This window comes from Leptidea sinapis, chromosome 1 (assembly GCF_905404315.1).
Source record: "Leptidea sinapis chromosome 1, ilLepSina1.1, whole genome shotgun sequence".
In the NCBI taxonomy this organism is placed as follows: Eukaryota; Metazoa; Arthropoda; class Insecta; order Lepidoptera; family Pieridae; genus Leptidea; species Leptidea sinapis.
In genome coordinates, this window is record NC_066265.1 from 3814547 (window position 1) to 3841795 (window position 27249).

Consider the following 27249-nt stretch of genomic DNA (forward strand, 5'->3'; position numbering starts at 1 on the left):
AATAATAGTTCTTGCTTCGTGTTCGCGTCCGAATTTCTAATGATACGAGACTTTGAACATTACTGACAAGTAATAAGGTGTTAATTTGAATGAATGTTTTTATGTTTTGTGTATAAGTTAATGTATACGTATATACAAAGCTTCGTTTCATTATTGCTTGCTGGCTATAAGATAATTTGGCCCTAACATGGCAATCTATATATATAAAAATAAATTGCTGTTCGTTAGTCTCGCTTAAACTCGAGAACGGCTGGACCGATTTGGCTAATTTTGGTCTTGAATTATTTGTGGAAGTCCAGAGAAGGTTTAAAAGGTGAACAAATAGGAAAATGCTGCTAAATTAAATAAAAACAACAAATTTGTTTTTCCTTTGATGTGTCCATACATAATTTCTATGAGAGAATTTATTGACGCACGGTTTGACAGTTCTGCTGTGAAACAATTTCATTACGACAGCAGGGTGCATATTTTACGAAGTAATTTTTGATGTTATCATATATTATTGACAAATTCATATAAAAACATTATTTTATTTATTATATACAGAACAACGTCTGTCGGTTCAGCTAGCATAAAATAAAACTGCAAATGGAAAATACAAGTGAAGTAGCTAGTACTTTGTTTATGAAACAATTATAATTTATAAACACCAGCCCTGCACTGCACATTATTGTTACAATTGATAGTAATTACAGTCCACGATACAATGTTACACGTTCATCTGCCGAGTACAGCTACTATATCTCGATCGTTTGTTGGTCTGTCTGCAGTGTGCCAACTGCAGGTGTCAACTGGCAGATGTTATTGATAATAATCATAGATGGTTGTGTTCATAAATAATGTAGAATGTTGCCATATCATTTATTACATTAATAGAACCACTGAGCATATAATCTTTTGTAATGACGTAAAATAAACAGGTATTATGTTGTTTCTTATTTTTTTAAAGCTCTTAAAGGACATAAAGAGACGAGACGAGTAGGATGTTCAGCTGATGGTAATTGATTCGCCCTGCCCATTATAATACAGTGCCGCTCAGGATTCTTGAAGAAACCAAAATTTCTGAGCGGCACTGCAATTTCACTCGTCACCTTGAGACGTAAGATGTTAAGTCTTATTTGCCCAGTAATTTCAGTATCTACGGCGCCCTTCAGACCGATACATTAATGTTTACATATTACTGCTTCACGACAGAAATGGGCGCCGTTGTTCTGTTCAAAAGCCTCCCACTGGTGATTCATAAAAAGAATTTATATGTTGTGGTGTGTACTATACACACAATTATTGTAAATGTTTAAAATAATGATCATCCGATGATTATTCAAAGTAAAAAAGTTCAAAGTCTCATCAACGAAAGTCACCGGCATTGGAAATGATCGCAAAACAGAAGTGGCAGTGGGCAGGGCACATAGCTCCAAGGACAGATGGCTGTTGGGGCAGTAAAATCCTCGAATGGCTACCACGTTGACCTAGTGTTGGTAGACCCTCAAAAAATAGAGTGACGATCTGTCCAGGATTGCCGGAATACGTTGGATGAGGGCAGGACCGATCGTCGTGGGGATCTTTGGGGGAGGTCCCTTTGTCCAGATGGGGACGTCTTCCGGCTGAAGTGAGTGAACGAGTATAAGCATATAATTAATAATTTAAATGAACTTATTAAGTAAGCCAAAAGTATTCAATTCAACGGTAAAAATTTTTATTTTATTTTTTTGATTTTTTTAAATTTGTTTGATTATGAGTCAACATTAAAAAATACATACAACTTCAAATTTTCATCCATCTACGATCAACAGTTACTTTGGTATCGCGATTTTAATATCGGCAACACAACGTTTGCTGAGTCAGCTAGTTATAATATATAAACGTTATATTATATCTTATGATTGTCTTAAATGATTATAATAACTTCAAATTTCTTAGAAAATTTATAATAGTTATTGGTTAAGTTTATTCAAACAAAACAAATCTTATAACCATACATATTCACAATACTATAATTACATTAAATTAAAACTTTCATTACGGAGAAGCGTACCATTGCATTGGTTAGGTTAAATTTTGTATAAAATAAAATTTTATATTGCATGCCTTGTAGGTAGAATAAAAGAAACTTTAAAATAAGACCGATTGTAAAACTGACCGTATTCAAATGCAAATAAAGATTATTATTATTCATAGTAAATTATTTTGATCAGGCACACTTGTGCGAATGTATTGATATATTTAGTTAAGCAAATACTCCGATGTGCGTAACGGAAGGATAACAGATGCTACCGGCGTTAAAGCCTTACAAAACGCGAGACTTAAACTTGGAGCAGAGGCTTTGAGGCACGTACGAACAAACAGCTATTCGACACGGTTGAGCTGACAGAATGAGAGAACACTTTTGTAAATACCGATTTATGCTTGGGATTTGGAGGTGTATAAAGAAATAAACATTTTGACTGTTGCATCTCAATAATATATTCTTCATAATTTTCTATATGTTCATTAACAAATTTGCTAGAAATTGTGATAATGTTAACACGAGGAACAAAATTGTTATGAATGGCATAAAAGGCATTTATTTTCTCAAAATTGATTCCTTTAAAATTATTTTTGATGTCATTTCTTATATATTAGATACTACTACCGCTTCGGAAACAAATGGCGCTCTGACAGAGAAGAAGCGGCGCAATAAACTCTCCCAGCATTATTTTTATTTGCGCTCTTTTCAATAAAAATATACAATATTGAACAGTCATTTCTATCGCTATAAAACAATCATATTCAGCTGTGGAGTAATAGGATTTCGACAAAGCCATTTTTTAGTAAAACATTTAAATTTATTTATAGATAATGCCTGAACAGTGGCTGGGACTTTATTATAGAAGTGTATACATTTACCCTTAAAGCTGTTATGTATCTTATGAAGCCTACTAGAATTAGTTACAAGCAATCCCTTATTTCGTGTGTTATAATAATGAAAATCACTATTAAGAGCAAAAAGGTGACGATTTTTGTGAACGTATATTAAATTTTCATAAATGTACTGACAATGAACAGTAATAATATTTATTTTTTTAAGTTTTTCTTTGAGAGACTGTCTGACTGAGATTTTAAATATTAAGTCACTAACTAACGCACTGTCAAATCAAACTTGGTTGTGCATTATCCAGCTGTAAATTTGTGTATACGGTTGTAAATTCTAAGTCTATGAATGAAACATATCGAACTTGTTTTCGTGACTCCAAAATGTATTTTATGACCTTATACCTAAACATTGAACATGTAATTAGCAGAACTTAACTATAATTGGATGTAACCCGCATTATGTGACATCCAAAAGAAACTGATAAATCCCGTATATTACGAAATAAAAGTTAAAATAAACTCATCAGTTTCTATATCACACACAAACCGTAAAATTATCATGTTTAGTAAGAAATGAGATAGAAGGAGCCGCATCGCCTCTTGTGTTTGAACAATAATTTGGAAGGTCTTTGTTGTGTTAGATGTTTAAGGGATTCAGAAAACATCAAATATTATTTCAATCAAGAAAAAAACTTCAAGGCACAAATCTACCAAAATAATTGTACGTGTCAAATAAAGTTTGTAGTCTAGTTTTATTAGGTTTACTCTAAGGAAAGCAAAAGGTATACTAAAATTATCTTTGATTTTGAGATCTTCTGAAGAAAATTTGTAGTTCTAAAGAACAAAAGAGCATGAAATGATTGAGAAAATAAGATAAGCGGGTAATACAGAAGTTGATAGAAATGAATTTAATTTATCACTTATATTCAAATTCAAAAACACTTTATTCATGTAGGTCACGGAAATGACACTGATGAATGTCAAATAATAAAAATATTTTTTCTTATTGAATTGACCGCTACTTCGTAAAGGGTTGAGCTAATGAGAAGAAGTAGCAAGAAACTCATTGCCACGCTTTTAAGTCAAGATTTGACTTGCAATTTATTTCTCTGGAAATTAACAGTAATGAGTTTTCTTTAGTGTTAATTCCGCCAATATTTGTCTTTAAACAATTCGACACGTGTTTCGCCTCTACACGAGTCTCGTGCCAGATTTTGGCGAGACAACACGTCCTGAGGATGCCTCGTGTAGAACACGAAAACGGCGAAACACGTGTCGAATTGTTTAAAGACAAATATTGGCGGAGTTAACACTAAAGAAAACTCAAATCATTTATATAATTATGGATTTCCGCAAAGTAACGCCTACTTCAATAAATTTTTAAAATAAAAATTTGCTTTTAAAATGACACTGTGTATCACATGGCAAAGATCAACAAATTAAAAGTTAGTTTCGACATTAGAGCAAAGTATTGTGATAATTTAATTAAAACGAGAGTTAGGTCATTAACATTCGACCCGAGCATTGCGGAAAACCGCACAAGATAACCACAGATTGTAAGTAGTAATTACGGTGCAATATAATTTCTAACCATATAATAATAATAATAATATTGACACACTTATATATAGCCTGTGTTATGGGTTACAAGACAATGATATATTTAATACAATATACTCACTTAAACATATATATAAACATACATAAATACATATAAACATCCATGACTCGGAAACAAACATCCATATTCATCATATAAATGCTTGCACCTACCGGGATTCGAACCCGGGACCTCCAGCTTAGTAGATAGGATCGCTAACCACTCGGCTATACAGGTCGTCATATATCCTTTATTCCTCATTTTATTTATTATTAAGATTTTCAAAGTTAACATTACAGCCTGACACTCATTATTTCATTAGATATCTTCGGGCGTTTGCAGTATGATTATCTATTTCATAGTATTATAGGCGTTCATTTGAGGGAATAAAATGAATTTTGCCTTGCCTTTGCCTTTCTTGTAGAAGAAAATCATTAAGACCATAGACCTGGCTGAATAGAGTCAAAACTTTTGCCTGTATTTAGGGAGCCTTTATCAACGACTAGATTTTGAGATGCTGTATAATGATGATAAAAAGATTTGGTCTTAGAATTCTCCATACTAAGGTGATGGTACATCCATTTTTAATATGTATTAAATAATCTTTAATAAAGATTAAGACAATGAAATATAAATATAAATATTCCTTCGAATGTTGTCAGCCTTCTTGAGTATAAATTCCGCTGAGATTCGTCTTGTAGAGAACGATGCCTCGTGTAGAGGTGAAACAAAAAAAAGTACCGTTTGAACGCAGCCCATGAGATGATCGGTTTCTGCGTTACCACTATGGGACCTGTAGACACACGCATAGATGCGGACGCAGTCCTCTAAATCGTCCCGGACACACCGCACAAGGAAGTTCATTCCACAGCTTTTTAGTACGAGGAATAAAGCTCCTTGAAAACCGCACTGTGGAGGACCGCACACATCCAGATGGTGGGGATGATATCCTAATTTGTGGCGTGTCGCGTGAAACAGCTCTTCGGAACACTCGTGATAAATGCCATGAATATCAAAATAACTATATCATGCCATTTAAAATGTGAAAATATTCTGGTTCAGTGGTTAATAGAAAATCTACTAATCAAAGTTCAATTTAAATAAAAATTCGGAAAAAAATATTGTTTTACTTTGTAAATATTTAACTTTGTAGTAGACAAAATGTAATGCCCACTGCCTTTCTGCTAGATTGTTGAGAAGTGATTTGTGTTGACTGGCAATAAAGATTAAACTTAACACCGATTCAGTCCAACAACTGCAAGCAATTTTAGTCTCTAACATAAACGTTTTTCTCTAACATAATCTTTATTAAAGATTAAGACAATGAAATATAAATATAAAGATTCCTTCGAATGATGTCAGCCTTCTTGAGTATAAATTCCGCTGAGATTCGTCTTGTAGAGAACGATGCCTCGTGTAGAGGTGAAACACGTGTCAAATTTATTGAAGACGAATAATTATGGATTTCCGCAAAATAACGCCTAATTCAATAAATTATAAAGATTCCAATTGACTACTAGTAGTAGTATGTGTGGAATGAGTTTCCTTGTGAGGGTGCGGACATTAAAGGCCGGCAACGCTCTTGTGATTCCCCTGGTGTTGCAAGAGAATGTGGGCGGCGGTGATCACTTAACACCAGGTGACCCGTACGCTCGTTTGTCCTCCTATTCCATTAAAAAAAAAGTATTAGTACTAGTAACTTCGAAACAATCTCCGCGATGATAGATGCAGTAATCACGCATATCTTCCGCCTCTTAACAAAATAATTAAACAATTACAGTAACATTTCAAGTAAGATAACTTACAAAACGCGAGACTTAAACTTGGAGCAGAGGCTTTGAGGCACGTACGAACAAACAGCTATTCGACACGGTTGAGCTGACAGAATGAGAGAACACTTTTGTAAATACCGATTTATGCTTGGGATTTGGAGGTGTATAAAGAAATAAACATTTTGACTGTTGCATCTCAATAATATATTCTTCATAATTTTCTATATGTTCATTAACAAATTTGCTAGAAATTGTGATAATGTTAACACGAGGAACAAAATTGTTATGAATGGCATAAAAGGCATTTATTTTCTCAAAATTGATTCCTTTAAAATTATTTTTGATGTCATTTCTTATATATTAGATACTACTACCGCTTCGGAAACAAATGGCGCTCTGACAGAGAAGAAGCGGCGCAATAAACTCTCCCAGCATTATTTTTATTTGCGCTCTTTTCAATAAAAATATACAATATTGAACAGTCATTTCTATCGCTATAAAACAATCATATTCAGCTGTGGAGTAATAGGATTTCGACAAAGCCATTTTTTAGTAAAACATTTAAATTTATTTATAGATAATGCCTGAACAGTGGCTGGGACTTTATTATAGAAGTGTATACATTTACCCTTAAAGCTGTTATGTATCTTATGAAGCCTACTAGAATTAGTTACAAGCAATCCCTTATTTCGTGTGTTATAATAATGAAAATCACTATTAAGAGCAAAAAGGTGACGATTTTTGTGAACGTATATTAAATTTTCATAAATGTACTGACAATGAACAGTAATAATATTTATTTTTTTAAGTTTTTCTTTGAGAGACTGTCTGACTGAGATTTTAAATATTAAGTCACTAACTAACGCACTGTCAAATCAAACTTGGTTGTGCATTATCCAGCTGTAAATTTGTGTATACGGTTGTAAATTCTAAGTCTATGAATGAAACATATCGAACTTGTTTTCGTGACTCCAAAATGTATTTTATGACCTTATACCTAAACATTGAACATGTAATTAGCAGAACTTAACTATAATTGGATGTAACCCGCATTATGTGACATCCAAAAGAAACTGATAAATCCCGTATATTACGAAATAAAAGTTAAAATAAACTCATCAGTTTCTATATCACACACAAACCGTAAAATTATCATGTTTAGTAAGAAATGAGATAGAAGGAGCCGCATCGCCTCTTGTGTTTGAACAATAATTTGGAAGGTCTTTGTTGTGTTAGATGTTTAAGGGATTCAGAAAACATCAAATATTATTTCAATCAAGAAAAAAACTTCAAGGCACAAATCTACCAAAATAATTGTACGTGTCAAATAAAGTTTGTAGTCTAGTTTTATTAGGTTTACTCTAAGGAAAGCAAAAGGTATACTAAAATTATCTTTGATTTTGAGATCTTCTGAAGAAAATTTGTAGTTCTAAAGAACAAAAGAGCATGAAATGATTGAGAAAATAAGATAAGCGGGTAATACAGAAGTTGATAGAAATGAATTTAATTTATCACTTATATTCAAATTCAAAAACACTTTATTCATGTAGGTCACGGAAATGACACTGATGAATGTCAAATAATAAAAATATTTTTTCTTATTGAATTGACCGCTACTTCGTAAAGGGTTGAGCTAATGAGAAGAAGTAGCAAGAAACTCATTGCCACGCTTTTAAGTCAAGATTTGACTTGCAATTTATTTCTCTGGAAATTAACAGAAATGAGTTTGACTGAAATGAAACCGTCATCAAACGAGTTCGCAAATTAGATTGATGTAAAAAAAGATAATCTTCGTTAAGGATTTGTATTTGTAAAAATAAAAATTATATAAATGGTTTGAGTTTTCTTTAGTGTTAATTCCGCCAATATTTGTCTTTAAACAATTCGACACGTGTTTCGCCTCTACACGAGTCTCGTGCCAGATTTTGGCGAGACAACACGTCCTGAGGATGCCTCGTGTAGAACACGAAAACGGCGAAACACGTGTCGAATTGTTTAAAGACAAATATTGGCGGAGTTAACACTAAAGAAAACTCAAATCATTTATATAATTATGGATTTCCGCAAAGTAACGCCTACTTCAATAAATTTTTAAAATAAAAATTTGCTTTTAAAATGACACTGTGTATCACATGGCAAAGATCAACAAATTAAAAGTTAGTTTCGACATTAGAGCAAAGTATTGTGATAATTTAATTAAAACGAGAGTTAGGTCATTAACATTCGACCCGAGCATTGCGGAAAACCGCACAAGATAACCACAGATTGTAAGTAGTAATTACGGTGCAATATAATTTCTAACCATATAATAATAATAATAATATTGACACACTTATATATAGCCTGTGTTATGGGTTACAAGACAATGATATATTTAATACAATATACTCACTTAAACATATATATAAACATACATAAATACATATAAACATCCATGACTCGGAAACAAACATCCATATTCATCATATAAATGCTTGCACCTACCGGGATTCGAACCCGGGACCTCCAGCTTAGTAGATAGGATCGCTAACCACTCGGCTATACAGGTCGTCATATATCCTTTATTCCTCATTTTATTTATTATTAAGATTTTCAAAGTTAACATTACAGCCTGACACTCATTATTTCATTAGATATCTTCGGGCGTTTGCAGTATGATTATCTATTTCATAGTATTATAGGCGTTCATTTGAGGGAATAAAATGAATTTTGCCTTGCCTTTGCCTTTCTTGTAGAAGAAAATCATTAAGACCATAGACCTGGCTGAATAGAGTCAAAACTTTTGCCTGTATTTAGGGAGCCTTTATCAACGACTAGATTTTGAGATGCTGTATAATGATGATAAAAAGATTTGGTCTTAGAATTCTCCATACTAAGGTGATGGTACATCCATTTTTAATATGTATTAAATAATCTTTAATAAAGATTAAGACAATGAAATATAAATATAAATATTCCTTCGAATGTTGTCAGCCTTCTTGAGTATAAATTCCGCTGAGATTCGTCTTGTAGAGAACGATGCCTCGTGTAGAGGTGAAACAAAAAAAAGTACCGTTTGAACGCAGCCCATGAGATGATCGGTTTCTGCGTTACCACTATGGGACCTGTAGACACACGCATAGATGCGGACGCAGTCCTCTAAATCGTCCCGGACACACCGCACAAGGAAGTTCATTCCACAGCTTTTTAGTACGAGGAATAAAGCTCCTTGAAAACCGCACTGTGGAGGACCGCACACATCCAGATGGTGGGGATGATATCCTAATTTGTGGCGTGTCGCGTGAAACAGCTCTTCGGAACACTCGTGATAAATGCCATGAATATCAAAATAACTATATCATGCCATTTAAAATGTGAAAATATTCTGGTTCAGTGGTTAATAGAAAATCTACTAATCAAAGTTCAATTTAAATAAAAATTCGGAAAAAAATATTGTTTTACTTTGTAAATATTTAACTTTGTAGTAGACAAAATGTAATGCCCACTGCCTTTCTGCTAGATTGTTGAGAAGTGATTTGTGTTGACTGGCAATAAAGATTAAACTTAACACCGATTCAGTCCAACAACTGCAAGCAATTTTAGTCTCTAACATAAACGTTTTTCTCTAACATAATCTTTATTAAAGATTAAGACAATGAAATATAAATATAAAGATTCCTTCGAATGATGTCAGCCTTCTTGAGTATAAATTCCGCTGAGATTCGTCTTGTAGAGAACGATGCCTCGTGTAGAGGTGAAACACGTGTCAAATTTATTGAAGACGAATAATTATGGATTTCCGCAAAATAACGCCTAATTCAATAAATTATAAAGATTCCAATTGACTACTAGTAGTAGTATGTGTGGAATGAGTTTCCTTGTGAGGGTGCGGACATTAAAGGCCGGCAACGCTCTTGTGATTCCCCTGGTGTTGCAAGAGAATGTGGGCGGCGGTGATCACTTAACACCAGGTGACCCGTACGCTCGTTTGTCCTCCTATTCCATAAAAAAAAAAGTATTAGTACTAGTAACTTCGAAACAATCTCCGCGATGATAGATGCAGTAATCACGCATATCTTCCGCCTCTTAACAAAATAATTAAACAATAACAGTAACATTTCAAGTAAGATAACTTATTTGACAATCTTATCTGAATCTTAACCCAGGTGACAGGGACAAGACGAGCAGGACGTACAGCTGATGGTAATTGATGCGCCCTGCCCATTACAATGCAGTGCCGCTAAGGATTCTTGAAAAACCCCAAAAATTCTGAATGGCACTACAACTGCGCTCGTCACCTTGAGACATTAGATGTTAAGTCTCATTTTCCCAGTAATTTCACTTGCTACGGCACCCTTCACCGAAACACAGTAATGCTTACACATTACTGCTTCACGGCAGAAATAGGCGCCGTTGTGGTACCCATAATCTAGCCGGCATCCTGTGCAAAGGAGCCTCCCACTCGTAAAATCTTCCACCTCTAAACAAAATAATTAAACAATTACCGAAACATTTCAAATAGGATAACTTATTTGATAATATGACTATCCGAATGTTAAACTAGACGATCGAACCTTTGGTCCTGACTTTAAAGTTCCCCGAAGTTTACTTCACAATTCAGACATTCGGGACATTTCTGGGACATTTCATCCCGACATGGGTGACTTCAAAAAAAGGGCGTACAGTGTACTCTTCCTTAAAGTCCTTCAACGCTCCTGTAATTCCTGTGGTGTTGCAAGAGAATGTGAGCGGCGGTGATCACTTAACATCAGGCGACCCGCACCCGTACGCTCTTCCATAAAAAAAAACATACGTGGAAAAAGTTTTACTACTCTGTTACTGGCTGAAAGTATTTATTTCTTAATTATATATTTATTTCTGTTTCTCTCACATCACTATTAACGTCTGAATAAACACTTCTTCATATGAATCTAGTCTTTAACGAGCTTCGGCGTCTACGTAACGGTATGTGGTATAAACTACCAGTCTTAGCTATAAAACTGCTGACGATTACAGACTCTGTAACGTTAAAGTTAGAGACTAAAATTGCTTGCAGTTGTTGGACTGAATCGGTGTTAAGTTTAATCTTTATTGCCAGTCAACACAAATCACTTCTCAACAATCTAGCAGTAACTCAGTAAGTAAGTTAAATATTTCCAAAGTCAAACAATATTTTATTCTGAATTTTATTTAACTTTGAGTAGTAAATTTTGTATTTACCACAGACCCAGAATATTTTCACATAATAATAATAATAATAAATTTATTACCAAAATTAGGATGCATACAAAGTACATAAGTTTACACGATACAATTAATCTGAGTTGTGAATATTTGAGTACATTGTAGTCTATTACTGAGTGGTGGCTGTGCACTTAGCAAAGTGCTTGTAACACATTTTCACAATTTAAATGGCATGATATAGTCATATTTTAACTTAGTATAAATTTAAATATTTTCTTATTAATTATGCATTTTGAGATTTAGTAACTAAACAAATAGGCTAATTAAAAATATACCTTAATAAATAAAAATATTTGAATAGTTCCATTCGCTCGTAAGCAAGAAACTCAACAATTTTTTTTTAGATAGTCAACCAGTAAGTTAAAAACAGTAAATGTAAATTAAAAAGTGCCTTCGTACATAAAAAAAACATAAAATATTTGGAGTTTAGCTTACATTTCAAAACAATATCATCATAACTAATATAGCCGAATGGTTAGTGACCCTGACTACTAAGCTAGAGGTCCCGGGTTCGACTCCCGGTAGGTGCAATCTTTTATATGATGAATATGTATGTTTATTTTAAAGTTATGGATGTTTATATGTATTAATGTATGTTTAAGTATGTATATTGTATTAAATATATTATCGTTGTCTTGTACCCATACTAAATAGGCTATGCCTAGTTTGGGACAAGATAATTTGTGTAAAAGTGTGTATAAAAAAAAATCTACCACGTTCTTTTTTCGTCAAGATAATAAAATAAACACAATTCCCTTAGTAAATCAGACCAAGCAATTACAAATTACGATCACACATAAATTACGTGTTTGCAATTAGTCAAAAGAAACTCACGAGAGGCCACATTCGTTTTTATTCGCAAGAAAAGCGTTGATGCGTCTATTATCTATTTCTTATTCCCCATTTGACGGCCCTTGCATCGCGTGGGAAGGTGTATCAATAACTTCTCGCACTCATAAAACATATACTTACTTGTAATTGTTATCATGGACGGAGATTTATAGAAATCTACTGATGGCCACGATTTAACTACTGTAATTAGGTTTAAATAAGTATATTCTCATTAAGACCTATTGTCACTTACATGAGAAATTAACATTTTAACAATTAAAGTATGTACTTACAAACAATGATTTTGGCAGGTATAGAATGCAATACAATGTTAGGCTAATAGATAAGACATAAAATAACCCACATATGTTATTCAAACGTTTCATAATTATTTAGTTGGAACTTTGAAGGCTCTTAAAAACTTGAATTTGTACATTAGAATTTTGTGTATGTACGTTATTAGTATAATTATTTCATCCTATAAAAGAACAATTGGTTAGAGTGAGAGTTTGAGTTGAACAAGACATACCAAGATTAACGATCGATACGTCACTTGGACGGTTGGCTCAGCTGTTAAGAGCGCTCGGACGGAACCCGAGAGGCGAGACGTAATATACAGCATTTCTATTTTACAAATTAATACTATAAACTATATACATGTATTGCCTTTTACAAAGTTTGATGTTAAATTATAATGAAATAATAATATTCTATAGATTGTTACTATTATGGTAATTATATAAAAAAAAAGAAGAAAAAGAATTTGGGACACGTGAAATTTGTATGTGCGATAGATGTACTAAAAAATTGGAGGCGATTTAGGTAATAAAAGTTGCAATTTAATAAATATAACAAAACTTAAAGTTAAATAGGGAAGAACGATCAAGTTAATTAATCAGAGAAGTAATATATATTATAATACAAAAACGCCTTAATAAAATACATTGTTAAATTATATAAAGAAGTAAGTATCAAAATCGGATACTTAGAGAAGACTTTCATGTATAAGGTAAGCTTTGATACCAATTGCAATGCATGAATAATAAACTAAATCTAGTAATATGAAAATTACTCATTTTCATCAACAACTCGCGCTTTACCAAAAAAAAATACACAGAAAAAAAGAGCAAAATGGTTTCTAATGGCCATTCCCAATATTCAGTCTATCTGCGGTTATGGCCTCCTTGAGATAAAAAATTGTAACTATCATTGACTTTTCTGTCCCAATAAACTTATCGACGGTAGCTCACCTAATCCATACACACGCTGTCTGTCAATATAAGTTTGTATGGAAAATGCAATTCAAGCGTCCCAATATAAGGCGATAAAAATGACTTATCGGGTATATTGGGACATCTTCAGATTATTGACAGCTACTTACTGATAGTAGAAGGTAGTAATTTATCTCTATCTATGGATAGTATATTGGGAACGGCCGTAAGACTGTGCCTGTATGTTTTCTGTGTTCGAATTCCCCCACTGTCTTAGTTAAAAACACACACTGTTTATATAAAAATAAAACAAATTCGCATTCAAGATTGCAGATAAATTCTGAAGCTATATATAGAACATATGTGTATAGAACCGGAAACAAATTAGAATCTAGATATAGAGAGTACACTTCGCCTACGGAAGTGACCAAACTTTTCGGTTGATGCATTCAGCACGTACATTATAATTACGTCAGTTCCATTCCGTTATTGATATAACTACATAATCTTATATATAAAATTCTAGTGTCACAATGTAAGTTACTTTACTCCTCCGAAACGGCTTTACTGATTTTTACCAAATTTTATATGCATATTCAGTAAGTCTGAGAATCGGCTACTATTTATTTTTTATCCCCCTAAATGTTAAGGGTGGGTCCACCCCTAAATTTTATTTTTATTTTTTGGACGTAATTTTTTGTATTTATTTTTTTATGATATTGCATTAAAAATACACACAACCCTAAATTAACAACCCTCTACAATCAACCCCTATTTTTGTATCGCGATTTTTATATTATTTTGTTCGATCCACAAATCCGCTATAGGGTTGCAAGATGGCAATGGATCAATACTTATAATAATTGTAGTACGATAAATTTGGTAGGTCTGAGAATCGGTTGCATTACATCCCAAAAATTTTTTTATTACTTTATATAGCAATACAACGTTTGCTGGGTCATCTAGTTATTATTATAAAACAAAGTCTTCCACCGTGTCTGTTTGTTACTAACTCAATAAACTACTGCACCGACTTTCATGCTGTTTTATGCAATGGATAGTGTGGTTATCAGGAATGTTTTAGTATAGAAATTGTTAAGTTTTTGTAAACATTTTTTGTAGGTGGCGGAAAAAAATAAGCCGTCTGGCAGTTTTCGATGAAAACGCTGTCAAAACCCTTTGAGATATAACAAAATAATGTATGGTGAAATTGTGTATCTTATATAGATCTACAGAAAAGTATGCGACGGCATATGTTTAACTCTTTAGAAAAACATACTATATCAATTTTAATACTTTAAAATTGTCACTTACAAAGCGGTAACTTAAAATTTCTTTCCACAAGTACGATATTAATACTTATAATTTTGTGACTACATGTTATAAAATCATTTAGAAATACGTTTTTGTTTCATTTTTAACTCATTTATTTTGATTACACATTTCCGATTAGGCTATATTATCCCCGAATTCTTACAAATGATGTTAATGTCAGAATAAGTTTATTCACATGGTATATGTTGACAAAAATAATTTGGCTAATAATAATCAAACTGTATTTACGACGGTGGTTAGCTTATGAAATACTTGCACATTGCCATCAACCAAATTACAAACGAGAATCCAACTATAATTATTTGGATGACATTGTATTCAGTACTTTGTTTCTCTGCTTGTTTCTTGAAATATATGACAAATGATACTTAATACCAATCCAAAAATGACCATGGACCCAACAATTTTCACGGCTTGAAGCGCTTTCAAAGTTTTATGTTCGTTTGTAGTATTTACACATCCAGCTCATTACAACCAGTGGGAAGCTCCTTTGCACAGGATGCCGGCTAGATTATGGATACCACAACGGCGCCTATTTCTGCCGTGAAGCATTACTGTGTTTCGGTCTGAAGGGCGCCGTAGCTAGTGAAAATACTGGGCAAATGAGACCTAACATCTTATGTCTCAAGGTGGCGAGCGCAGTTGTAGTGCCACTCAGAATTATTGGGTTTTTTCAAGAATCCTGTGCGGCACTGCATTGTATTGGGCAGGGCGTATCCATTACCATCAGCTGTACGTCCTGCTCGTCTCGTCACATAATTTCATAAAATGAGCTACTCATAACAAAAACCATAATTAACATTTGTAAATTATGATTTTTTTAATCAATTAAGTAAATTTGTTTAATCAATTGTAACTAATAAGTAATACGATAAGTATCATGTCGCCTACCATGAAATGTTATAGTTATGTATTTTAGTTACTGTATCTAAATGAGTCTATAATCTATTGTACCTAACTACATTTTAATAGCCAACATGCTCTGTTTGTCTCAACCCTTCGATTCTTGCCGTGACACTGATAACAGACATTCACAATCAATTACCTGTACTAATTATTTGTATATGAGCCTTCTACAATAACAACAGGTTTTGTTACAACGTATTAAGGTTGAAATTGGTACTCCTCACGCTGTGACTACAGCGTGGTATCTGTCACGCTTCGTGTAAACAACAAATCAAAGTTTGTAGGTAATAAACCTCCTTAAATTGCTGGTAGCCTAGTATTGATATATTATTACTTTACTGTTTTTGAATCTATATATTATAAATCTTGATTAAAATATTCATTTCTTTATGATAATAAGGGACGAGACGATCAGGACGTTCATACGATGGTAATTGATACGCCCTGTCCATTATAATGTAGTGCCGCTCAGGGTTCTTGAAAAACCCAAACATTCTGAGCGGCACTACAAATACGCTCGTCTCCTTGAGACATGATGATAAGTCTCATTTGAGCAGTAATATCACTAGCTACGGCGCCCTTCAGACCGAAACATAATAATGCTTACACATTACTACATCGGCAGAAATAGGCGCCGTAGTGTTACCCATAATCTAGCCGGCATCCAGTGCAAAGGAGCCTCCCACTGGTAAAATCCTCAATATTTAATGTTAAAATATGAAGGTAGTAGATAACCTCCGACCATATAAGCCTCATACATATTATTCGATGGCTATTATAAGAAATATTTAGTAAATACATAATAATCCTCTATATCTTACATACAAAATAATAAAAAATATCTAAAATTATCATAGCCATATTGAAAATCATGAAAGATGAAAGAGCTTTTGAAATATTGAGCCTTAAGAAGAAGTGCGAAGTAACTATTTTTACACTGTTTTGAAATCTCTTTAAATGTATCTGAAGTGTATCATATAAGTATATATAAACATAACTTGCTATGTCTACTAAATTTAACCATATATACAAGCTCTGTATTTTACGTAATCAAACCGGGGGCGACTTTTGATTGTCGAGCGCTAGCGTTCAACGAGTTGCGTTCTAAAATAATTCTCATAAACGATAATATTTTATCACTAATATTTTCGCATAAATCTTATAATAAAACCATATTATAACATTATATAATTATACTAGCTGACCCGGCAAACGTTGTTTTGCCATATAAAGTATAATTCACGCGATAGTTTTATAAGTAATAAAATATTGCCTATATTATAGCCTGTACATCATTTTGTTCTATTGTCAATAGTTTTTGCAGCGCACGCAAAAATAGGTTTTCGATTTTACACCTTGTGTTATAAAATAGCAATTTTATTACGGATCCCTAATTTTGAAAAAAAAACATAGCCTATATATATTCCTCGATAAATGGACTACCCAACACTGAAATAATCATTCAAATCGGACCAGTAGTACCAGAGATTAGCGCGTTCAAACAAACAAACACTGCAGCTTTATAATATTAGTATAGATTAGTATTATTTTGGATACTATTTTGTTTAAAATGAAACTAAATTTTCACGAGAAGTTAATGAAAAATTTAAAAGAGAGTTTAAATTACGTATAAATTATATATTCGTCCTGGAGTGTCGACCACGTACCGGAAGACGTAGTGTTGGTAGGCCCCCCACAAGATTTACCGACAATCTGGTCAGGATCGCTGGATTGAATACGTTGGATGAGGGCAGCGCAGGACCAATCGTCGTGGAAATCTTTGGGGAGGCTTTTGTCCAGCAATGGATGATTATAATAATAAGTTTTATGTTGAAGAATTACGTTGATCAAGTGACCACCTCTGGAGTTTATTTATATGTGAACTCGTTTGTTCTCTTGTATGTCATTTGTATGACCACTCCCATATAATAACAACGTCAAACCAATAAAAATGTGATAATTTTCACAAGACCATGCTAATATGTATTTATATTACAGGTGAGAATAATAAATATAATAAAATTATGTTTTAACTCAATATTTCTAATATCAGCAATCGACTTATATACATGAGGCTCATTTGGTGGGAGGTAATCTAACTTCCTATTTTACACGGTTTTTATAAGCTTCACCTGTATGTATGTTTGTTTGTAACCTATTTGGACACGATTTTGACCCACTGTAAACGGCCAGATTTTGTTCAAACTTCGTAGATTTATCGAAGACCCATGACAATACGTAAATTTAATAAAATTATTGCATTTTTCAATTTGCAAAATAAGATTTTTGTTACTTTATATAATTTTTTCATCCATCGTTGATAAGGCATGAATTGATGTATATTTTAAATTTCAACCATTATCTTTTCAACTGAAGCGTGTTTTTTAGTGTTTTTTTAAACTATTTTTTTTAACATTAATTATTGAGGATATCACAAACCATACAATTCTGTTTCACTTTTATGAAGTGATTCGTATTATACCTATCAGATTTAATGCTTTTAACATTCTTCTCAACCGAAAGACAATTTGTCTATCACAAAAATGGTCATCGTCAGTCATATACTAGCACTGAATCAGATCTTTTATTACAAATGCTTAATGCTTCCAAACAGCGGGCTCAAAAAAAAAATAGCAACTTTCGTGTGTCTTTTAGTTTTGCAAGAGAGAGTAAGTAAATAATACAAAGACCATCAAACTCGTCTCTACACCAATATAAATCTAGTTACTGTCTCTAAATTATTTCTAGTTTTGTTTTCTAGCACTTAAATTAACATACCTACTTATTATAATTATTTCAACGTTCATAATCCAATTAGTCGAGCTATCTATTTAATATGCATAATTTCAAGACATATAATGGTAGTACGGTTGGTCAATTTAAAAATCAAATCGAAACTCGGGTGAAAGAGGCAATTGGCCGCCGAGAACCGGTCATCAGTGGTACCTACAGCTCTCCGAACCGTCTCTGATTGGCCAATTTATTTTCTTCACATTTGTATCTAAGGCTGAGATCTACTAGAGCGTACTTAGACTTTGCTCAAACTTTACTTAAGTAAAACTTAGCTGAGTGCGAGAGAACACGAACTTGACTTTTGCATTGGGCTGTCTTAGCTTAAGCTCGAACGAAATCAAAGATGGTGCTAAGCTTACACTCAGTTAAGTGTTACGTAAGTAAGGTCTAAGTAAGCTCTATAGATCTTAAACTCTACATTTTTAAGTGAAAGAGTATTACAGTAATTACGTAATGTGATTAGAATCAGCGTAAGTGTTCAATCAGCTTAATTATGTATATTTGAGGCTGTATTTCTTCTAGAACGTCATTAGGGTAATTTCCAATTAATTCCCAAATAAGTCTCGTGCCTTGACGACAACGAATTGAATTCATGCTTGATTTGTACTCACTATCCGAAACGGACCTACAGAGAATAGCGCTGAGACCCTATAGTATAATGGATTTTAAAGCTACATCCAGGACGAAAAGTGCCCTTTCGAAGGGGGACCGTCCAACCGTGGCTACCTGCGTATAAAGGTACCTGTATACGAAATCCCGGTCCTCAATTATACATAAACTATAGGGAATTATATGGCATGCATCTTTCTCGCTCTAACACACGCTAATATAAGCGGCGTCTCTTTCGTCGCTCGTTGATGTCTTTTGCTGCTTGTTTTTGAGAGATCATCGAAAGAAACGCGCCTCTTATAGAAACTCGTACATGGTAATCAAGAACAGGATTCTGAATATAATATTTTAATATGTTTAAGTTGTATACAACCAGCGTCAATACATAATAATAATATATTGAAAATACTTATGCAAAACAGTCTATAACAAGAAGAAAACAAAAAACAAAATTTATCAAACGATATGCTTATAATCGGAATATAAAAGTATAGTGTATATAAGTCTACCAACCGTATTTGGGTTTTAATTTCCTAGACATTAAGTTTATATTCAATTACACATTAAAAAAATTAAAAAAAATCGGAATAAATGTGTAAAAGAAACATGGATTTTCCAAAATTAAAAATCATTTATCTAAAATCAATGTAGTACTAAAATAATAACGTATTTATTAACATAACATCATTATTAAAAAGACAGAGATGTCACATTAACTCTATTAAAGAATTATGTATAAAACTTACCTTTGCGCTGTGATATAGTGCACTGCTCCGGTTAATCTTCGCTTTAGTCATTATTAAACCTATCACAAACACAGTTCAGATCACAACACTGTTCATGGTGATGAAAATCCACACAATTTTGGGGAATCACGTTGTAGTTGTGTTTACAATGAGAGGATGTACGTGGGAGTGATGCGCGTACGCAAGTCGCAAGTTGATCGCCGGCGACGCCAAGCGGCGTAGTACAGAACTAAACATGCTTTTCACGGTAACTGCCTTCGTTTGAAGGCTTTTGAGCGGCCATTTTGTGTATCCATGGGATGGTCGATAGGAACGAAGACTTATTCTGTGTTAATAATAAACGCGAAGTAACGTTATTCCAAGTTACAAAATTTTTGTTCTTATCTTACCTTTGCCACTACAGAATTACATGACATGGAAAAGTAACTTTAAACTTGGAGTAACTTTACATTGCGTTTATTAATAAGACAATTGAGATAGAGTTCAAGCACAGGATTTTTTTCAAATAAACGATACAATCACTCTATAATTAATAGAATGTGCAGTTTATAATAATGTACATACTTATGTAAGTATACAATTATCTTTATATAACAATTACAATATATGTATAAAAATTTAAGCATAAATTCTTAATATTATTGAATATATTTATATTTTGGTACTAATATAATATATCTATATTTCTTTTGCTTAGATAATTAATACGTCTAGATAGAGTCTCTTGCTGTTAGACAACCGATGAAAACAGGCCATGTTTATTACTTTTGTGAGAGTGACAAGTTACGTCATACACTAGCGATTTGTATGACACTTTGTGTTAGTGTGCATTGCTCAAAATAGAGGTTAATTCTAAACTCATTTTGTTGTCTATCTAGACGTACAAATAATCTTTTGCGTTAAGATTAATTACGATGAGGTGGAACTGTCTACTCCAAGTGTCACGAGGGGCTGGTGAAAACCAGTGGTTCGTTGGTGGCTCTTGCATTAAATACTGAGGCAACTCATCACGCAATCACGCGACGCACAGTGTTTTATGTTTGAAGTATAAACTTCTAGTATTCATCTGTGTGATTTATTCTATGTGAATATAAGCGATATTCAATGATGATATTAAATAATGAAAAATGCATGACTTTTAACACATTTATTCTGTATTTTTTTATTTATATATTGTGTAATTGAATATTAACTTAATGTCTCGGAAATTAAAATCCAAATAATAATTTCTTTTTGTCATGGACTGTTTTGCATAAGTATTGTCTGTATATTATTATTATCTATCTATTGACGTTGGTTGTATGCTGCTTAAACATCAATCAATCAACTCCTTTTAGCAATGAATCACACGAAGCACAGTGTTTTAGGTTTGAAGTTATGTAAATATCGCTTATATTCACATAATTCGCTTTTAACTTGTATTACGAATTCGTGACATTTTAATATTATGTTTAAATCACATTTTTAACCATATTACTTTTTAGCACTCATGGGGCCTTCCGTTAGAACGAATTTAGCTTTGTTTATAAAACCTTAATTCGTATGCATAACCAACTATAAAAAATAAATAATTGTCACTTATCCAAATGTTTTGAGTTTTCTTTTGTGTTAATTTGCGCCAATATTTGTGTTTTAAGCAATTCGATACGTGTTTCGCCGCTACACAAGGCACCCTCAGGACATATTGACTCGCTGGCGAAAAATCTGGAACGAGATTCAGTCACGTGCCAGATTTGGGCGATATTACAAATTTAGATATTAAATAACATAAATACTTAATAATAAATTTAAATATTACAAATATTGGCGGAAAAACACTGAAAAAAACTCGAAACATTTGGATAATTATGGATTTCCGCAAAGTAACGCCTACTTCAATAAATTTTCAATTATCACTCGTATATTTTCTAATTTAAATTTCTGGGTTATAGAATGTTTCATTGTCCTTTGACGTTACAATAAGTCTCATCGTATTTTCCAAGCTTCAGGTGATGTTAGCAAAAAGTTGATCAATAAATAGGGGAGATTCTGACAGGATGAAGATAAAAAACCTTATCGTATTTCGTAGCAGCTTGCCATTTTAAAAATGATCTCTCGTAAAATAGAAATAGGCATGTGTAAATAAGTTTCGTCTTATGGAACAGAAACAGAACTAATCTAAGGGTCCATCAATTTGATTAATAAGACATTGCCGACCTATATAGCCCAGTGGTTAGTGACTAAGTTCCCGGGCTCGAATCCCGCTTGATGCAAACATTTATTTGTTTAAATATGTATATCATATAAAATACGTAGTTGTCTGGCATGCACAGGGTTTGCCTAGTTTTGGGGCAAGATAATTTATGTAAATCTTATTGGATGAAAAGGAGGAGATGTTTGTAATAATTTTTCCAAGTTAAAGTTTTTCAGTTTATACAAATGTACAGAAAAAAAACAAATTAGGGACAGTACAAATGTTTAACACATTTAATGACCTAAGAGGTTGCGAGTGCCCATGAGGGTTATAATAAATAAATAAAATGGGGGTATATTCAAATTCAAATACATATTTTTATTCAAAATAGGATTTAACGTCAAAAACTACCACCCATTCGAAATAGTATGCCTCAGACCTGAGAACAACGTATGCATGAAACTCAACGGGTTTTTTTTATTAATTTAGTTATATATGTAAAGTCGTACACCAAAATTTATAATTAAATAGCCTTAGCGCGTTTGCTCCATTCCCAATCTGTGGTATCATTAAGAAAATTATGATATAGTAACCTTTTACACACAACGTTTTTAAACAATTTTGTAACAGATTTGTTGTGTACTTTTTCTGGGATCATGTTGTAAAAGCATATACATCGCCCAATAAAGAATTATTAACTAGGCAGAACAAGTTTGTTCCTCGTATTAACATTATGATTGTCGCAGTTTCTAGCAAATTCGTTAAAGTGCTTATTACTTAATGATAAGTAGTCATCAACATCCGTGAACTCTTACAACAAAAGAAGAGTAACTCTTTTGAGCGAAGCTGGTATGGTCTCATACTTAGAAGATGCTTTTTTATTGTATGGACATGTTATACCACCGCACCAGGAAAATCATTCCATAGGTTGACGAAAGTTCCTTGAAAAAAAAACCACACCCTGAAAGAACGCCATACATCTAAATGATGAGTATGGTCTTTTTGGAAGTTGCCTATGGTGCGATGCTGGCTGATATCTATATTTTTAATATTAGTTTTTGTTGTTTATGTATTTATGTCTGTATTATACTTCATTTATTCTAACAAAACAAATCTTATAACTATATTTGCAAAAATATGATTACATTAGTACATTTAAGCCATAGTTACGGAGTGTACCAGATTGGCAGCATTAACATAACGTTGGATAGCTAGGCTGATCCGTTGACCGAAATAGCTGACAGCGCTTGGGTTTCCAGTAGCCCTTTCGAGGCGCGTAGATAGTACTTTGTACATTCACAGCGCCTCTGGGCGCCACAGGCCACGGGCCAAATGGCTCGACACCAAACGGCATAAAGGTGTAAAACCCACTGAGATTGGCATATTAATTGCGACTTTTGCTGTCTTCGGCAGTAAAGCAGCAGCCCTAGCACCAACTGAAGTAACTTGGACATGAGAAGGAGCCAGAGGGTCGACGCAAATCGCGTCCAACACCAGCACTCTTCCCATGCCCAAGCTACCAGAGTCATTCCATTAGGACGCTTGCCATCGCGGCGGGTAATAATACCATTTGTTACATTGTGTTGTGTATTAGTACTATTTAAACCACAGAGCAGTTTTAATGTCAATCTAAAGATTAAGGATACCACAACGGCGCTTATTTCTGCCGTGAAGCAGTTATGTGTAAGCATTACTATGTTTCGGTCTGAAGGGTGCCGTCACTAGCTAGTGAAAAGACTTAACATCTTATGTCTCACGGTGACGAGCGCAATTGTAGTGCCGCTCAGAGTTTTTGGGATTTTCAAAAATCCTGAGCGGCACTGCATTGTAATGGGCAGGGTATATCAATTACCATCAGTTGAACATCCTGTTTGTCTCGTCCCGGATTGGATAAATTTTATATTTCTATCTGTCAACTTTAAGTACACCTCATAGGTTATGTCTTGTCAAACATTAATACAAACTTGGTAGCCCAGATTCGAGAGTGAGAAAAGCAGCATAAAACTAGTAATATAATAATTATTACTACGTAACCACATCACCATTAATCATTAACATAGTTTATCGGTTTTATGTTTCCTCACCAACTTTCTTAATCTTACATTTACAGTTTATATGCTACTAGCTAACCCGACAGACGTTGTCCCCTCTCCCTCCTTCCCTTTCCCAAGATCCCCCCCCTCCCCCCTCTTATATTTATGTTATATATGTATGTATACATATCTATGTATTTATTCACATTAGTTTTTAAGTTAGTTTTAAGTTCTAGTCATTAGTCTTAAGTTAGGTTAAGTGATAGGTTACGATTAATATTACGTTATATCAATAGCAAATAGCCAGGTTTTCCCAGTTTCCTGGATTTCCCCCCCACAAACCTCATGTATTAGTTTTTAAGCATAATAAAGTTTTATCCCTTAATACGTAGATAGGGTTGTAGAAATAAGTTTTCTGATACCTACATATATAAGGCTTAATTGTAAATTGCTTTAATAAGTAGATTTAAGTAATTTTGTAAAATGTATTTAATACCAAATATAGAAATCTTGAATTTGATTTTTTTTTTTTTTGACAGACGTTGTTCTGTAAATAATAAATAGTATACTGTTTTTTTAAGTGCAACTAATTTTTTTGGATTTGTCAAGAATATTTCATAACATCAAGAATTATTTCGTAACATAAATGCTCCTTGTTGTTATAATGAAATTGTTTCACAGCAGAACTGGTCAAACCGTGCGTCACTAAATTCTCTCATAGAAAATATGTCCATACAAAACAAATATTGGAATTAAAAACAATTATGGGTCTCAAATCGAAATAAAAAGTATCCTATCTCTCAAGTTGGACTAAACTGCACTCCATGAAGTAATCCCCATTTAAATCCGTTCATTCGTTTAGGAGATCATCGCGGACAAACAACGTGCCACGTAATTTATATATATTAAGATGGGATATGTTGGCAAACCAAACTAATCCTAAATTATAGTTTTCCTTAATATGTTTGTTATTTAGCCGTAGAGCCGTTGATGCCGTTTTAATTACTTACAAGGGCTGGTTTAACATGAATATAATTAAAATCATCAAACTTCCAAAGTGAAATTAATTAATTTAAGTAAATATGAACATGACATTTAAAGTTAACTATCCATATTTAAATTTTGGAATATTTCATTCATAGACTAACGGCCGTTTTCAAGAACGTATCTCTAGTTACGGATATATTGCTGTCACCGTTTAATGACAAGATCTTATTTATCTATAGTTATGTCCAATATAGTTATATTATTAGTTATAGTCCAATGCTATCCTGTCGAGAAGTTATTGAAATGTAATTAAGCGTAAAAGGATAGATTTGTCTACTTCTAGTGAGTTAAACTAAGGATAAATATAGGTTACTGAGAACGGCCGTAAGGTACCCAGCTTTAACCCTGCGTTAACGTTGACAGTAACACTGACTTTAACATAGATCGCGGAATGTGTTGCACAATCGTATTCCTTGGTATAGTTAAAGTAAAAAAATGAATATCGAATATTAATTAAAAACTTTTTTCAGGTCGCCATTTAGCAATTTAACCATTAACAATAGCTTTAACCGGCGAAGATTGGACGGTTACGGTAAAAATTTAAATTAAGTTATGACGTCATCTAAAAATTTTCAAATGGTGCAACATGTGGGTACATTATAAGAAGCCTTACTGTGGTTGGAAATTCCTTAGGTTCAAAATTATGGAGACACGACAAGCCTTAAGGACACTAAAATTGATTTATCATCTGTGAACCTACTGTATTATATCACTACAGCCCTTTTTTTTAATCTTTATAATAACGGAGACGGATACCCTTTCATACATTATTGGGCCAAGATGTAAAAGGATGAAATTAGTGTCAATAAATAGCTTATAAAATGAAAAGCATCACTGAGAATTCGAGGATTTTTTGCAATCTGAAAGCTGAGTTTTGTTAATTTTATGCAATATGTTATGGGGAACAATCTATATTAAAACAGCTGATTTTGAAATGCAATTGTTTTTTTGTTGTACGATAATGATCGTGAGATGAATAATGATGAATGACGTACAAGTTTAGCAATATCATAAGTCAAATAAAAAGAAGAAAAATATCAATAAAACAACGGGAAATGACAAATCGCATAGGTACGCACAAACGATACTTTGAAACGAGTGATTGACAATTGACATTCTAGAAAATTCTGTGTCTGTCACTGTCAGCACAGATTATAAAGAAAGAACGAGATTCAGAATCGACTTTTTCTTCGATCGATTTCTTTATAATATTAAGTTGATATTTTTTTTAACTAATGATATTATGTTATGTTCATTACAATGTATTTTTAGGTACTTTTATTGAATCGATCATCTGTTGTTGGTTATGTTCTAATAACCATTACACCATCCAAAAGAGTGTTGTAATGTTGTACTGAATTTCATAACAACACTCCTATGTTTTTTTATCCCTTCATGCGCAAAGAGTTTCAACAGACAGCCACATTCTTATTGCTCGATGCGTGGTATCTGTATGAATTTCAAAAAAAGAACATTTTCGTTTACCCGCGTTCCACACTACCAGAACGTCGCGCGCCGTAAACAAAAAGTAGGTTATTCGAATCCCCGCCATTTTTCTTCGATATTTTTATTGTTTTGTTTACAAAAAATGAGCGATTCATTTTAAACGCTCCAAAAGAACATTATATTCGAGTGAATTTTACAAAACTATACAAAATGTAAATTACTACTAAAATAAATAATTGTTTCATTAATATTTTATTTCACTCATGTGATACTATTATCACACTCGGCTTTGCCTCGTGTAATAAATCCACATTCGTGTTTTAATACCCCTTATTATACAACAGTTGCATAAATAACGCTATTATTCTTTTACCATTATATGGTAAGCCGTTCAATGACGCAGGCCTATCAAGAACTTTCATTACAAAGCACAAAATGTTAATAATATTTTACCAGAACCACCATCGAAATATAAGATGCTGACCAGGCAAACAGAATCGTAAACCGGTTTCTATTTTCCCGCCATCTACACACGAAACTGACCACAAAAGGCTGTGTTTTGTATCGGACAGAGTGTACTCTTGCACGTGTCATCGAATCTGTAGTAAGCCGTAGTAAATCGAAACAAGTTTTATATTTAAGTAGGTACATCACCACATCGAATACATTTG

General features: G+C 33.2%; 1 protein-coding gene and 1 long non-coding RNA gene across 3 annotated transcripts in view; one reads left to right on the plus strand and one right to left on the minus strand.

Moving 5' to 3' along the window:
* The window catches only part of LOC126968329 (uncharacterized), a 131060-nt gene that overhangs the window by 41293 nt on the left and 62518 nt on the right, over window positions 1-27249 (minus strand). The window contains exon 1 of one of the 2 annotated variants that reach the window (XM_050813330.1): window positions 19880-20052. The exons of the other annotated variant lie outside the window; for it this stretch is intronic. Coding sequence (XP_050669287.1) covers window positions 19880-19930 — 51 coding nt within the window. The 5' untranslated portion in view covers window positions 19931-20052. Of the gene's footprint in view, window positions 1-19879; window positions 20053-27249 lie in introns of those variants that run through there. 2 annotated transcript variants of the gene reach the window in all.
* The window catches only part of LOC126969119 (uncharacterized), a 174766-nt gene continuing 147729 nt past the window's right edge, over window positions 213-27249 (plus strand). The window contains exon 1 of the long non-coding RNA XR_007730355.1: window positions 213-313. This is a non-coding gene — a long non-coding RNA (uncharacterized LOC126969119). The remainder of the gene's footprint in view (window positions 314-27249) is intronic.